Source organism: Podarcis pityusensis (assembly GCF_964106645.2).
Source record: "Podarcis pityusensis genome assembly, chromosome: 4".
Classification (NCBI taxonomy): domain Eukaryota; kingdom Metazoa; phylum Chordata; class Lepidosauria; order Squamata; family Lacertidae; genus Podarcis; species Podarcis pityusensis.
In genome coordinates, this window is record NC_138027.1 from 23403032 (window position 1) to 23417272 (window position 14241).

A 14241-nucleotide genomic window follows, 5' to 3' on the forward strand; every position below is an offset into this window, starting at 1 on the left:
CCAAGTTGGCTTATTCATTAGCTAATGTAAGGGTGCAAAGTATGTAGGCTACGGCTGATGTACTGAACGTCATCAGTATGTCAGGTGTGGGGAAGCTTTGTCCCTCCAGATGTTGCTCAACTGCATCTCCCATCAGCCCAGCAAGCGTGGACAATAGCTGTGGATGATAGGAGTTGTAGTTCAGCAACAGCTGGTGAGGAAAAGGGCTCCACACACTGGCTATAAAGTGAGATATTTTTTCTCTCTTTCACTGTTGGTTAGTAGTTTGGAAGATGCTGCCCTGACTAACTATATTTTTCTTTGTTGATGGATTATTTGGGCTTTGCTCTTCCTGTATGAAGTTTTAAAAGCACAATGGAAGTGCATACACATAATGCCATAATATTTTAAAATCAAAACACTTTGTAATAAAAATCTGTCCAGAGCTTCTGTATGGTGTTGGATTTATGCTACTCAACTAGAAATGGTTGAGAACAAAATTGTGTCAACTGCTAGTTTGAAGTAGTAGTCAAGGTTTTATAACAGATATGATACTGAAAAAAGAGTAACTATAATTTATTTACATACATTATAATGTCGACAGCTTGACTTTGTCTTTCCTTGTTTAGACTCTCGCGAGTGGCAGAAGACACAATCAAGGAATACTTTGAAGCCCGTCTTATTTTGATGGAACCTGTGCTTGATATTGCATGTCATCGGCTTTGTGAGGGACCAGATTATTCTTCAGAGTTCACCTATAAACCCCCGCAGAATGTGCCTGAAGGTTGTATGAGAAGGCATTCTTTCTTCGAACATTGAACTGTGTGTGAGTGAGCGAGAGTCCACCCACCCTCTGGGCAGATCAGAAACAGACTAAGTTGTGCTTAATAGCAACATTTATGCTTTAATCTCTGGATAGCTGAAACACTGAGCTTACCTGATTCTTCTGGCAGTAGAGAGATTATGGTCTGAGAGAGAAAAAAGCATATCCAAATATTATGGTAAAATTATTGGAACCAAATGGTAGGGAATAAGAACTAGAGTCGCCAAAATGAAATGCGGCTGCTTTATTTTGTTTGTTCCTTGTCTGGCAGTCATGTGCTTTTCAGGATTGGCAATGGAAATAGATACTTAGCATCTCAAAATTAATTTGAAACAGTTCGGGATTTGCTGTCCAGAGTGCCTCTTTCTGATTTGTAACAGGGATAGTTGTTTTACAAGGGCGGATGGAGGGAATTTGCCCTGCTATTCAATAGATTAAGCCCACAATTTATGCACATTTAGTATGTGCACATTAAGATTTACACACTTGGGAGGGGAATTAAAAGGGGGTAGGTGTCCAGGAAAAAAGACTTTGGCAATCCCACCCACCGTTGCACTAAATGTTTTGACTACGTGATCCATGGAACCCCTGCGTAAATTAAGGGCTTAGTATAAGAACAATGTAATCCAGGCTGTGTCGCCAGTTTATCCTCTTCCATGAGAATTTGTTGAATCTGTCTTTCTCCAAACTTTTATTAGGTATTACAGATTCTTTGAGTCATCTGATCAGTTTTGATCAGACTGTTGGTATTTAAGTATGTTACCCACAGTTAAGTAAAAATCTCAGGCTTTTCAAACATTTGCTTGTCGAGACAGATTTTAAGCATTTCCTCATGTAAGTGGCAATTCATCATTTGTATTGTATTCTTTTAATGCATGATTGTTTCTTTTCCACAGGTTCTGGCATTCTTTTATTTATTTTCCATGCAAACTTCTGCGGTAAACTTGTTGCTGCTCGGCTCTGTGGACCATGCGGTGTACAAGCTGTGGTTCTGAATGATAAATTCCAGTTCCCTGTCTTTTTGGTAAATGTTTCATGTTCTTCACTGACCATATAACAATTATTCAGAAATATAAAGTTGGGTAGCCATGTGTCATGGATGCTTTAGTTGAGATTCCTGCATTGCAGAAGGTTGGACTAGGTAACCCTCGGGATCACTTCCAACTCTGTGATTCTATTATTTATACCAGACATATTTGCTTATAAAAATGTATCTATATATACCAACCATTTGTAGAAACAGTTGTTTCTAACAAGTGTACAGGTGACTCAATACAGTAAGAGTAAAATGAATTAAATCCATTAAATTAATTAAAGAGTTTTAAACTAAAGCCTGATGGCTGGCATGATAGCTTTTGAGGGTATCAGAAAATTCTGAAAGCCCCATCATTCCTTATCAATGTTACTGTTCAGGTAAATCTTTAGACCTTGGATATAAGCTTGTTCTCCAGTTTCGTACTTTGTGATGTCAAACAGAATGTGGCAGTGCACCTTAAATGCTGTTTTAGTATTGCTTACTGTTTTAATAAGCACTTTTAGCTCAGCAAAATGCCTTGGAAAATTTTCAAACCTGAGAGGTATCAGTTGAGGGTATAGATAATGTTGGCCCTCTTACTTGTAACGTCTTGGTTCTGGATTCCTACCAATGTTGCCTGCAGTTTTTGGCTGGCTTTTCTGGGCAGTATAGCCTCCCACCCCCACCCCAGTGCAAGCCCTGCAGGCCTCTCCTGAGGAAAATATGAGAGGAAGTGTGCCAGCTTTGGCCCTGCTGCATAAAGGGCACCCCAAGCGCCTTTGCACAAGGAACTTCCTGACAGCCTTTGCTTAATAGGGAAATAGCCTTTGTTGTTTTTATACCAGTTCTTGGTGTATCCTGAAATCTTTTTGCACCTAGCAGCTATTAATAGAAGTTGCCTAACATTTCCTGTATTAAGATAACTTCAAATAGTAAGATTTTTGTGTTTCAACATAATTCCCAGCTTTTTGTCCACCTCCCCAAAATTTTGATTTGCATATAGACAAATTGTTCTGGAGAACTTTAAATCTTGCTTACTACCAGTGTGATGTAGTGGTTAAGAGCAGCGGACTCGTAATCTGGTGAACCAGGTTCGCATCTCTGCGCCTCCACATGCAGCTGTTGGGTGACCTTGGGCTAGTCACACTTCTCTGAAGTCTCTCAGCCTCACTCACCTCACAGAGTGTTTGTTGTGGGAGAGGAAGGGAAAGGAGAATGTTAGCCGCTTTGAGACTGCTTTGGGTAGTGATAAAGCGGGATATCAAATCCAAACTCTTCTTCTACTTGGTAACATATTAGTTGGCCCTAATAAAAGTTGGCTTACTATACACATTGGATTTTTTCCCCAAGGGACTAGTAGGATTACCTATGATTTTATGTAAAAAGGGAGCTTAACTTTCGTATATAGCATCAAGTAAACATTTCCCTAATGCTAGCTTATCAAATGGGAGGGAAATAGCAAGCTCTGGAACATTTCCGTACTTCTTAAGAGTTTTGTTAACAACAGAGTTCCCCATTTAGTTTTTTTTTTCTGGTTTTGAAGGCACAAGCAAATTAAATGGGGTTCAGATTTTCTTTCTACTTCATCCTAGGCACTTGGGGCACAGCTCTTAGTTGACCCTGTTGCTTACCCCAATAAGTGTATTTTGAAGTAGGGAAAAATCTGTGGAGCTAAGCAGAGTCCACGGTGGGGGTTTTTAAAGCTGTATTTACTTCGAATATCAGATGGTGAGGTGGGCAGCAGACATCTGCAACTGCTATGCAAAGGACATGTTGCAGGAAGATAAAAATCAGCTCTCTTCCTAGGACCCTGTTGCATGCCAGTGTGGTTTAGTGGTTAGTATTGCACTAATGGGACGCGGGTGGCACTGTGGGTTAAACCACAGAGCCTAGGACTTGCCGATCAGAAGGTTGGCGGTTCGAATCCCCGCGACGGGGTGAGCTCCCGTTGCTCGGTCCCTGCTCCTGCCAACCTAGCAGTTTGAAAGCACGTCAAAGTGCAAGTAGATAAATAGTTACCGCTCCAGCGGGAAGGTAAACGGCGTTTCCATGCGCTGCTCTGGTTCGCCAGAAGCGGCTTAGTCATGATGGCCACATGACCCAGAAGCTGTACATGATCCCTCAGCCAGTAAAGCGAGATGAGCGCCGCAACCCGAGTCGGCCACGACTGGACCTAATGGTCAGAGGTCCCTTTACCTTTACCTACCTATTGCACTAATGAGACCGTGATTCAGAGCCCCACTCAGCTGTGAAGCTTGCCTTGAGTCAGGCACAGCATCTCGGCATAAGCTACCTCACAGCATTGATGTGTGGATAAAATGGAGGTGGAGAACCATTTGTACCATCTTACGCTCCTTGGAGGAAAGGTGGGCTACAAGTACTGTAATAATAGTAGTAGTAAAATAATAATAATGAGCAGGATGTGGAGGTCTTGCTCCCTTCTGCCCTATAGTTCAATACCTAGAGTAGCCAAGTTACCCGTTGCCTCCTTCTCATCCTCTCACCCTCCCTCCCAGCCCCACAGAGCTTTTCATCCTTCGTGGAATGAGCATTTCTCTTCGCGGATGTTCCAGGTGAGTGGCTAGGCTAATTAATATTACTCTGGCGTTGGTGCCAATTCTGCCCAGCCTCACGCCCTCCCTGTTCTGGGCTCCTTTAATGTGAGCAGCTACAAAGACAACCCTTCGCTAAGTCCCCTGCCAGTGTCTGCCCAACAGAATTGGCAGGGCTATAGACGAGCTCCACCTCTCTTCACAGGGACTTACGAAAGGAAGCTTTTAAGCTCATCTCCACCCACATTAAGAATTCCAGGGATCAAAACCAGTTAAGAACGCAGTAGCTCTGTTGAACCAGACCAAAGCTTCATCTCATCTAGCATTCTATTCCCACTGTGGCAAGATGCCCTCTTCCTGTTCCTCTTCCTGTTGCTTCCCAGCTGCCCGCAGGGGGTAGCATACTACCCCTGAGCTTTTATATAGCTGTTATGACTAAGAGCTAGCAATGGGTCTATCATTGTAGCTTGTTAAAGCCTAAGTCTGTAAGAACATGGTGAGACCCGAACCCATCTTCAGATGTCTCTCACGCTGCCACCCCTGCCATCTGTCTCTGAAAACTTCCTTATGCTCTCCTTCGTGCCAGAGCTCCCAGACTTGGCATTAGAGTTTGTTATAAAATTCAATGCGAGGCTGCTTGGGGGAACAAGCAGGGAGGGAAACATCCAAGAATATGATGTTGCTGTTGCTGCAGCTGCAGCAGCAGCGTTCTTCTTTGTTTCCCATTAAACTTATGGCTACCATTGGGTCTTTGCTCAGCTTAGTCACACACACGTAGTTCAAAAAGGGGTTGCAGGTGAAAAGTTGATGGTTCTCTTGCAGCTTGTTCTAGCTAACCAGGAGCATAATATTGTGACATGTGGTCAAAGAATAATTTGCTCTTTTCTTTTCTTTTCTTTTTTTTAGGACAGTCACTTCATTTACTCCTTCAGTCCTATTCCAGGCCTTAACAAACTCTTCATACGATTGGTGGAAGCTCCTACTGCCAAGGTGAGAAATGCAAGTCCAGGTGCATGTACACCAACTCACGTTCAGTAGAGCTAAGGAAATAAATCGGCTTAAGTTAGTCATCACCAACGAGTTCAGTGAATCTACTCAGTTTGTGAAGTGGTTGGAAACAATGTAGATATGTTTATTTATTAAATGTGTATCCTGCCCTGCATCCAAAGATCACTGGACGGTTCACAAAAATAAAAAACAAGCAGACAAAAGGCATAATAAAAATACATAATAATATTTTCCTTTACTAAATTGTCAAACTAGTCTGTATTTTAAAATAACCTCCCCCCCCCCCCCCCCCCGCTTTTTGACCCTGACATGGTCCCCCAAGTGTATTGTGGTTACAAAATGCAAGAGCTACTGCTTGATGAAGTAGTTTTCATAGGGTCCTCAGACTAGGAGTTGCTTCATCCATCAGAATGTTTTAATATACCTGTGTAAGATGTGTTCATTGTGCAAAATAACTAAACCCATACTTTAATCACTGTTGAGAGTGAAGCTAGCAGGGCTTTGAGAACATACATGTACTTGTGAGTATGTCATCCATGCCTTTTCAGCATTTAATTGGATGGATAGTCAATGGCATTTTTTTCCTTACAGGTGAAGCTGCTGATAGGTGCATACAGAGTGCAGCTGCCATAAGCTAATGAACTTCATGCTGTTGATGCAGTTATTTTCTTGGAAGTATTTGTTTACTTCTTCCTTTTTGACTGATCAAGCAGTTTGGGAACTCCTGGTGCAGTCAGGACACTGTTCAATCCGTTTCTTTTTTACCCGGTCTCCATTTTACATGTGAATTCTTGAGCAGGTTAGCAGCCATGTGCTGTTTAAGTGGACAAGATGGTTTTATTTTGTTTGTATATAGGTATTTGTGCCAATGATTGTAATTCTACGTTTCAAAGTCAGACAGCGTATTTCAGCATTTGCACAGTGTGAAGTGGTGCAAAACCCTTAAAATGATGACCTTTTTAAAAGTCTGGTTCTTGATTGTAGATGCTAAATTTTGTCCTACTTCAGTGTTTGTATTTAAATTAACGCTTTTTTAAAGCAGGCAGAGCTATATTTGCTATTGCAGTTTAAATACAGGAATATAGATAGGCTTTTGCCTTAATAAAAAACTGGTGGTAACTAAGATATTGTGGCTTATCAATGGCGGTGGTGGTTGTTAAGCCTGAATAAAAAACCTGTAATTGTACTTCTTTCCATAACTAAACTTTTAACAGATACTTTCAAATTGTTTTTTTTTTTAAGGCAGACAATATTTATAGACTTATTCTATCTCCTCACTCCCTAAAGGATTCATCTAGTGTCCTAATAAATGGACACAATTTTATTGGCTAGCAGCATTTCTGTACTAATGAAATGTAAGCTGTATGAATTATAAAACTTATTTGTAAGATGGAACATTGTTAAAAGATAGAACTTCATATTGAAACTCTTCCTATTGTATATCAATCAATGTGTCAGTGAAAATGTAGAAAAATTATAGGAAGTAGTGCAATTTTTAAATGAGAAATGAAATTTGTGTGAAATATGTAAGTCCCAAAAGGCAGCTTCAATCTGGTATATGTTGTGGAACATAAAACTTGGGTTTTCCCATACTTGCTCAAAACATAACCATCTATAAATACTTTGTCCAAAGGAAATTTCAGTTGTTAACACCTTTGATAGTACTTATGTGTGTGTCTCACATTGGTGGTTACCTAACTTCCCCCTATCATTTGAAAATCGCTGAAGCTCCTGGTGGGCCACTTGATTGATTTTTCTACATGTTATAATAATTGTAAAGTGCTGCACTTTCTACTTTGGGTCCTTTTTGGTTGGAGAACGATCTTGACTACCACCAGGGCATGATCTGTGTTGCATTTGGCATTGTGATACGAATCCATGTGATGCGAATGCAGTTCAGTGTGGATGAACTTTCTGCACAAAGCAGAAAGTGTAGCCTCAAATCAAAACTGCTGGAACCATACCTGAACTTTGAACGCTTCTGATTCCCTCGAACAAGCTCTACTGAACTGCCCCAGAGGTATTTATGAAACGGGTGGGGAAAGTAAGTATATGCAGTAGGTATATTCATCCCAGCTGGATGTTGATTGCTATAAACAAAGCAGTAGTACTTTTCTGTAGTAGTACTTTTTTTGATTCATTTCTTCCATTCATATAGACTGAAAGGATATATTGTCCCCAAATAACTTACCAGAATAGAGAAAAACAGCAGTGAGTATGGGGAAATGAGGTAAAACAGGCCAGTTTTGTTTGAAAGCAGTTAATGAGAACATTCCGTAATGTTCTGGATACTGGATTTTTTTTAGGTAAATGAGCAGATCAATATGGTACATGGAGTCAAATAGTTTCCACTCAAATTTCCATGAAGCATTCTTCACGTTGAAAGTTGAACGACATTTTTCAGCTTTATCCAGCCTGTTAAGAACAAAAACAACCCCAAACGTTTGCACAATCATCTCTAGCAAGATAGGTATTTGCAAAACTTTTGGTGCAATGAATTTTGATACCTCTATGATACCTCTAGCTGGCCAGGGCACAGCCTGACTCCCTCCTTTGGCAATCCTCACAGAACTTTTAGCCCAATGGTTGCCATTAATTTTATAATGAAAGTAAGGGGTCCATGGCTTTAAAAAACAGGGAGTCTACAGTACTTAACTAATTGTGAACCACTGCTTTAAAACACAAGATTTAAAATACAAAACAGATTTTAAACGCTACACACCATGTATTTGTTCATAACTCAAGTGAATACATAATGCAGCTGCCAGACTGGTGACTGGGAGCAGCTGCCAGGACCACATAACACCAGTCCTAAAAGACCTACATTGGCTCCCAGGATTTCTGAGAACAATTCAAAGTGTTGGTGCTGACCTTTAAAGACCTAAACAGCCCTGTATAGCTGAAGGAGCATCTCCACCTCCATCATCCAGCCCAGACACTGAGATCCAGCTCAGGAGGCCTTCTGGCGGTTCCCTCACTGCGAGAAGGGATGCTACAGAACCAGACAGAGGACCTTCTTGGCAGTGGCGCCCACCCAAGGGAACGCCCTCCCATCAGATGTCAAACAGATAACATCTACAAAACTTTCTGAAGGCAGTCCTGTAATGGGAAGTTTTTAATGTTTGATATTTTCTGTGCTTTTATTATGTTGGAAACTGCTCAGAATGCATTATTATTATTATTATTATTTATTATTATTTTTCATCACATAGCACTCATGCTTGCACTATTAAATCATGAGTTACATGGAATCCACACAGCACTTGTTATTCTATAAAGAAGAGAGATGACTGGCAGGTTCTGTATCACAAGCACCCATTGACTGTCCAAGCACACCAGAAAGAATATCCACACTCTAAATTTAAATGTCATTCTTGTTTTATCTCCGGCAGCTTTAAGCTACTTACCCTCCTCAAATAATTCCTTCTTTTGTATTCCCGACTACCTCTGGTACAGTAGTTTAACTGTCCCAAAATATACCTTGCGTACATTCACTAGGAAACAAGAAAAACACAAATCAATAGCACTTCATACCGATTGGAATACAGAGCCTAGAAACAGTGGGTTGACTTCAATTGTGGTTTTTCCTTTGCAGCAACCGCAAGAGTCTAGCTACAGAATTTTGGTTGTGTTCCATTATTTCATTCTGCTATGGATCAGCCTTTGGGAAGGAAAATTACAGGCAAAACAACAAAACTGGGTACCCCAATTTGCATAAGCAGAAGTGCTTTCTGTTCTAACTAAGGCAAAACCACCACTGGATACAACCCAGAACTGCAAATTACATGACAGCAGATCTGTTTTACATTTGATAAATTCACGGTAATAAACTTGAAGTTTGCCAAACAGCAGCATCAAGGGACATTCATGTTTCTTCAAGCAGCCACACCATCCTTTGAAAGAAGACATAGAACACCCAAAGTTCATAGGTCCATATTGAGATCAATGTGCATCTGCCCCTCTCAGCGCAGTTTCTACAGGCCCACAGCTCATCACAGCATAATCCAGTAGGCAAAAATCCCTCTACCCATTAGAGATCAAAAACAGAAAGATATCTTCAGACATGTGTCTTGAAAACCCTTTGAAATTTTCCTCTCCCCTTCTTTACAAAAATGTAAAACAATCAGAAATAAGCCATCATGAATCTGGAAACCAAAAGACGACTGGGGAATGGTGGAAGAAAGATACCTGAAACTTGAAGAAAGGATTCAACTTCCTCTGCTATATTCCTTGGACAAAGCACTCCTGAAGTACATCTTCAACTGCACTTCAGCATCATAACCATTTCCTAGAAGAAGAAAAACAATTAAAGCTTATTAAATGATCATCTACTCTTAATTTGGCATGTCAGACTGTTTCCCTGCATCAGGGACATTCATCAAAAGGGACAGTTCACATGGTACTACACGGTACCCCATTTAATAAAGATGATGCGATGAGACCTCCCTCCTTTAGTTATATCAATGCATCAGATTGGAGACCCGTTTTATATCAACGTTTGTTCCATTAAGGTTGCTCAGGAACTTAGAACATGCGATAGGGGGTATAGGTAATTCTTCACTCCCTCCCAGCCAGAGAGGGCAGTGAGAGGCAGAGAAATTCCCTCTACATTTTTCAGAACATCCTTCCATGACAGTTTATCAGGCTAATGCACCCCTAGTAACTAGGGCTTTTCTTCCGCAAGCGGCTGGCCATGCTCTTCTCTCTAGAAACACATATGAAAAGACTGATGTACCTCACATTTCCTGCTGAGGAACATTCAACAATGGGTGTGACTTTGTAAAGACAAGTAGTAAGGCAAAAATATTAATGTTTCTGGGAATGTGGTTGCCACAAAGAGGGCAGAGCTAAAGCCAATTCATAACCATCCATTATTTTAACTAAATATGCTCAAATGGAAGAAGCCAAACCATTTCATCCATTGCAGAATCCACTAATTTAGTTAACTGATCCTCTACTTGTAGCCTATGTCTGCAGAAGGCCAATCCGTGTTGGAAATGGATGGTGAAATCTAAGAGGACAGGGTGGTGACAGAAGGTTCAGATCCTGAATAGGGTTTCAGGCACCAGGAGGTGAGACACTGCCCATACCCAGGGTCTAGTAGAAGCAGAATTAGATGCAGCATGCAAATTTAAACACATTTCTATGTGTACTTAAACATATATAAAGCCATTGAATCCAGCTTTGCAAAACACAGGTAACATTTTGCGGTGGTCTTTTTAAGTAGCCAAGTACACCCAGCCCCAGATCAAAGAGCACATTTCTTTCATCGTGTCTCCAAGGTGATTATTTCTACAATTGACACTTCTTCACTCACTCAGCTACATATCATGAAATGTGGTGTCATATCCAGAACGCTATAAAATCTAACTGTTGAGAAAGTGCTTGCTCATTTTAGTTTCTCAGAATGGTGTTAGACTTTGGTCAAATATTGTCAAATAACAATCACACATGTTAAGTATTAATTTTAAGAGATTATACAGACACCTTTTTTCAAAAAAATTTAGAAAAACCTTTTAGAAGAAATCTTAATGAATTATTATAATATTTAACAACATTATTTAAGAATTCTTACAAATGTGGTCAGTTCACTGGACAGTTCTGCTCTGGCTTTTATCCTGGGAACACTAGTGTCGGCCTATAATCACAAGATTTTAAAAAAATCAATTCAAAACAAAGTGAACTAAGAGCAAAACACAAGCCAGTTTTTAAACTGTTGTGGAAAGTAGAAAACATGTCAATGCTTTACTCTGTATCACTTTCAGTTGGCTCTGTACCTCCATCAGCGTCAAAGTCCCAAGCAGCAATGGTAAGCACCCCCAATGCCTGTCATTGCTAATCAATGGCAGCATAATAAAAGAAAAGCTTCCACCTAAATAGAAGCATTCTTGACTCCATGTAACATTTGACAATATTTGATCAAATAGGCAGCTAACTGGCAGGGCTTGACTGGTCAAACTGACCAACACGCCAACCCTAAGGCAGCTCCTGACCACATTAACAGGCTTCCAAACACCAGTTAATCCAGGGTTTCAATCTCATATTCCAAAGCATTGCAGCTTAGCCACATACACCCAGACAGCCTAGCAAAAGGACAAATTATCCTTCTTGATCTGGTGCTGCGACCAAACTCCATCACCTACAGTATTGCGCAGCTTATTTTTCAGTGTGTTTGTGGCATGGAGGAGCCTGCATAATGCTATTCAGGTGACTTGGAGCTTTTAGGCGCATGCAAGCTGAAAGAAAAGGAAGGTGCAAGTTTCTACCCCACTTGCAGAAGTCCTGGATGTGCTTCAGTTGCATATAGGATTGAGACTCCTGACATTTAGGGTAAGGAGCTGCCCAGTGCAGGATTCTGTACTTTGACTTGCTGGCAACAGATGCCTATGCAGTCTTCCCTTGCTAAACTTAGAAAGGAGATTTTGCAATCAACAGGCTTCCTCCATCTTGTAGTCAGAACACTTCCCATCTTTTCAAACATTTGAGACTATCTAAACTTTTTCTCGAAGCTACCAGCATGAGTCTGACCAAACTGCGGGAGGCAGTGGAAGACAGGAATGCCTGGCGTGCTCTGGTCCATGGGGTCATGAAGAGTTGGACACGACTAAACAACAAACTTTTTCTTGGCTCGCGATTTTACTGTTTACAGCCTTTAATTTGCAGCAGTTGTACCCTAAATCCTTGCCAGCCATTGTAGAGAAGCCTTATTTCTCAACTCTTGGATAACATGCTTGTCTTGCTGAAATCTAAGTGATATTTGGCTGTTCATATTGGTACCATGATGCTACATTGACACATTTGTAATTTAGGGAAAAGTAACAAATTGCAATGTTACATACTAGTGTTTGTTTGTTTTTCTTACAATATTTGGAACTTACCATTTAAAAAATTATCACTGCCTACCATGATCTCTGGTGCAGAGTAAGAGGCTAGAGCAAGCCCCAGTACACATCTTGCATCAGCCACAAATTCACTGAAGGTACCACCTAGCTGTGAGTCCTCCAAGACCCAGTCTCTGCTGGCTGGCACATTTCCACTTGACTTGAGATGGCAGGGCCCTGACTGACTCCAACCCAAAGACTGCTCCTGCTACTCCATGTGCACTAAGACAATCGGTGAGGTCTACTTTAGGAGGCTGTTGCTGAGGGAAACAGTTTGTCTCGTATTTACACTGCTAAATCCTATCATAACTTATGAATGGACTGTTTAATTTTGGTGTACCGTATTTTTCGTGTATAAGATGCCCCCTTTTTGAGGGGACTCAAATTTAACAAAATTTGCACTATGCACTATCCATGTATAAGACGACCCCCACCTTTTAGCATAAGTTTTAAAGAAAAGAACCTAGACTTACACACGGAAAAGTACAGTACATTTATTTGAGATATTTTGATTAGCCTATTAACTTTATAGAACCACAGATTTCCACAGGTGGCAGGGACCTCAGGGGTCATCTACTCCAACCCTGCAATGCAGGAATCTCAACTAAAGAATCTATGATTCTGCTTAAAAACCTCCAAGGAAGGAGAGTCCACAACCTCCTGAGGAAGTCCATTTCCACTGTCAAACAGACCTTACTGTTAGAAAGTACTGTTGGAATCTCTTTTCTCTTAACTTGGAAGCCATTGGTTCAGGGCCTACAGTCCAATGCAGGTGAAAACAAACTTGTTCCATTCTCCATGTGACCTTTACATATTTAAAATCATAGAATTGCAGAGTTGGAAAGGACCATGTGAGAGCTAATCCAACCACCTGCAGTGCAGGAATCTTTTGCCCAATGTGGGGCTCGAACCCATGACCCCAACTGAGCCAATTTGAAGGTGGCTATTGAATCTCCTCTCCTCTTTTCCAGGCTAAACACACCCAACTCCCTCCACTGTTCCTCATAAAACTTTGATTCCAGACCCTTGGATCATCTTGGTTGCCCTCCTCTGCACACGTTCCAGCTTGTCAATATTCTCCTTTGTATGGTTATTTAAATTTTGTTATGTTCTTTAATCTCATTATCGTAAGATGTAGTTTTTAGATATGTACATTGTTTGATCTTTTGAGCCACTAGAAGAATGTTTTGCTCCCGATCGCAGAAGTAAAAGTATCATAAACGATGGCAATGATATTGGGTTGCCTTACACCAGATATCCTCTTAAAACCTCAACAGCCCATCTGCAATATGTGGATAATACTGACCGAACAAGGTTTTGATAAAATTGTTGAGAAACTTTAGAAGTGTTGTGAACTCAGTACGGCTCAGTAATATTGATCAGTATAATTTCCCCAATCAGAACTAAATTGTCATGTTCACTTTATCCCCCAAAAGTTAGCAAGATGTTTATTCCTTCCTTAGGTATAGCAATGATGCCAAAATCAAGATCGACTCCTGGAATTGAAGCTGTTCAGTATCAACTTACATTCTCTTTATCAATCCATTAAAATGATTACCTTTTATGTGCAGTATTTCAAGCAACTTTGTAGCCCCATTATGTCCTTTCCAATCCGTATTTCTCAAGTTTATTTAGGAAGATGTCATGTGTGAGTAAGTCAAAAGTTTTGCTGAAAGAGAGATATATAGTCTGTTGACGGTATTCCCTTTTAAACTAAAGCAGGGTTGCTGCTTTTAATCAAGAATGGGAATTGGATAGGTTTGTAAAAGCATTGCTGCTTCTCATTTTTTCCAGCTCCTCTCAACCCCAATCCTAATAGCTACTTCAATTTTACAATTAGGTAATAGTTTTAAAACTAATCCTCGCACTAAAATCCAAAAGAGGTACAACTCACATTCCAGTCACATTTTTATAACACCCATTGAAGAGTCTTAAGCTAGCTGTTTAGATTTAGATGTATAATGAATGGTGCAGAATATAGTT

At 40.5% G+C, this 14241-nt stretch overlaps 2 protein-coding genes and 1 long non-coding RNA gene across 10 annotated transcripts in view; 1 reads left to right on the forward strand and 2 right to left on the reverse strand.

The window, feature by feature from the left end:
• MPHOSPH8 (M-phase phosphoprotein 8) overlaps positions 1–14241 on the forward strand; it is a gene marked incomplete at its 3' end in the record, with an annotated part of 56045 nt that overhangs the window by 12749 nt on the left and 29055 nt on the right. The window contains exons 11-15 of one of the 7 annotated variants that reach the window (XM_081001852.1): positions 609–763; positions 1699–1826; positions 4334–4390; positions 5276–5359; positions 8973–9223. In XM_081001852.1, the coding sequence (XP_080857978.1) occupies positions 609–763; positions 1699–1826; positions 4334–4390; positions 5276–5359; positions 8973–9095 (547 nt within the window). Of the gene's footprint in view, positions 1–608; positions 806–1698; positions 1827–4333; positions 4391–5275; positions 5408–5968; positions 7488–8972; positions 9224–14241 lie in introns of those variants that run through there. The other 6 variants (XM_081001855.1, XM_081001856.1, XM_081001853.1 and 3 more) reach the window with 6 other exon arrangements.
• On the reverse strand, positions 5469–8838 carry LOC308475412. The gene is made up of 2 exons (XR_013985164.1): positions 8785–8838; positions 5469–7792 (listed from the first exon to the last, which is right to left on the reverse strand). It is a non-coding gene; the product is annotated as an uncharacterized lncRNA (long non-coding RNA).
• The window catches only part of PSPC1 (paraspeckle component 1), a 57897-nt gene continuing 52489 nt past the window's right edge, over positions 8834–14241 (reverse strand). The window contains exons 7-8 of one of the 2 annotated variants that reach the window (XM_081002129.1): positions 9566–9665; positions 8834–8871 (exon numbers count right to left, since the gene is read on the reverse strand). In XM_081002129.1, the coding sequence (XP_080858255.1) occupies positions 9636–9665 (30 nt within the window). In that variant the 3' untranslated portion in view covers positions 8834–8871; positions 9566–9635. Of the gene's footprint in view, positions 8872–9565; positions 9666–13816; positions 13928–14241 lie in introns of those variants that run through there. The other variant, XM_081002130.1, reaches the window with a different exon arrangement.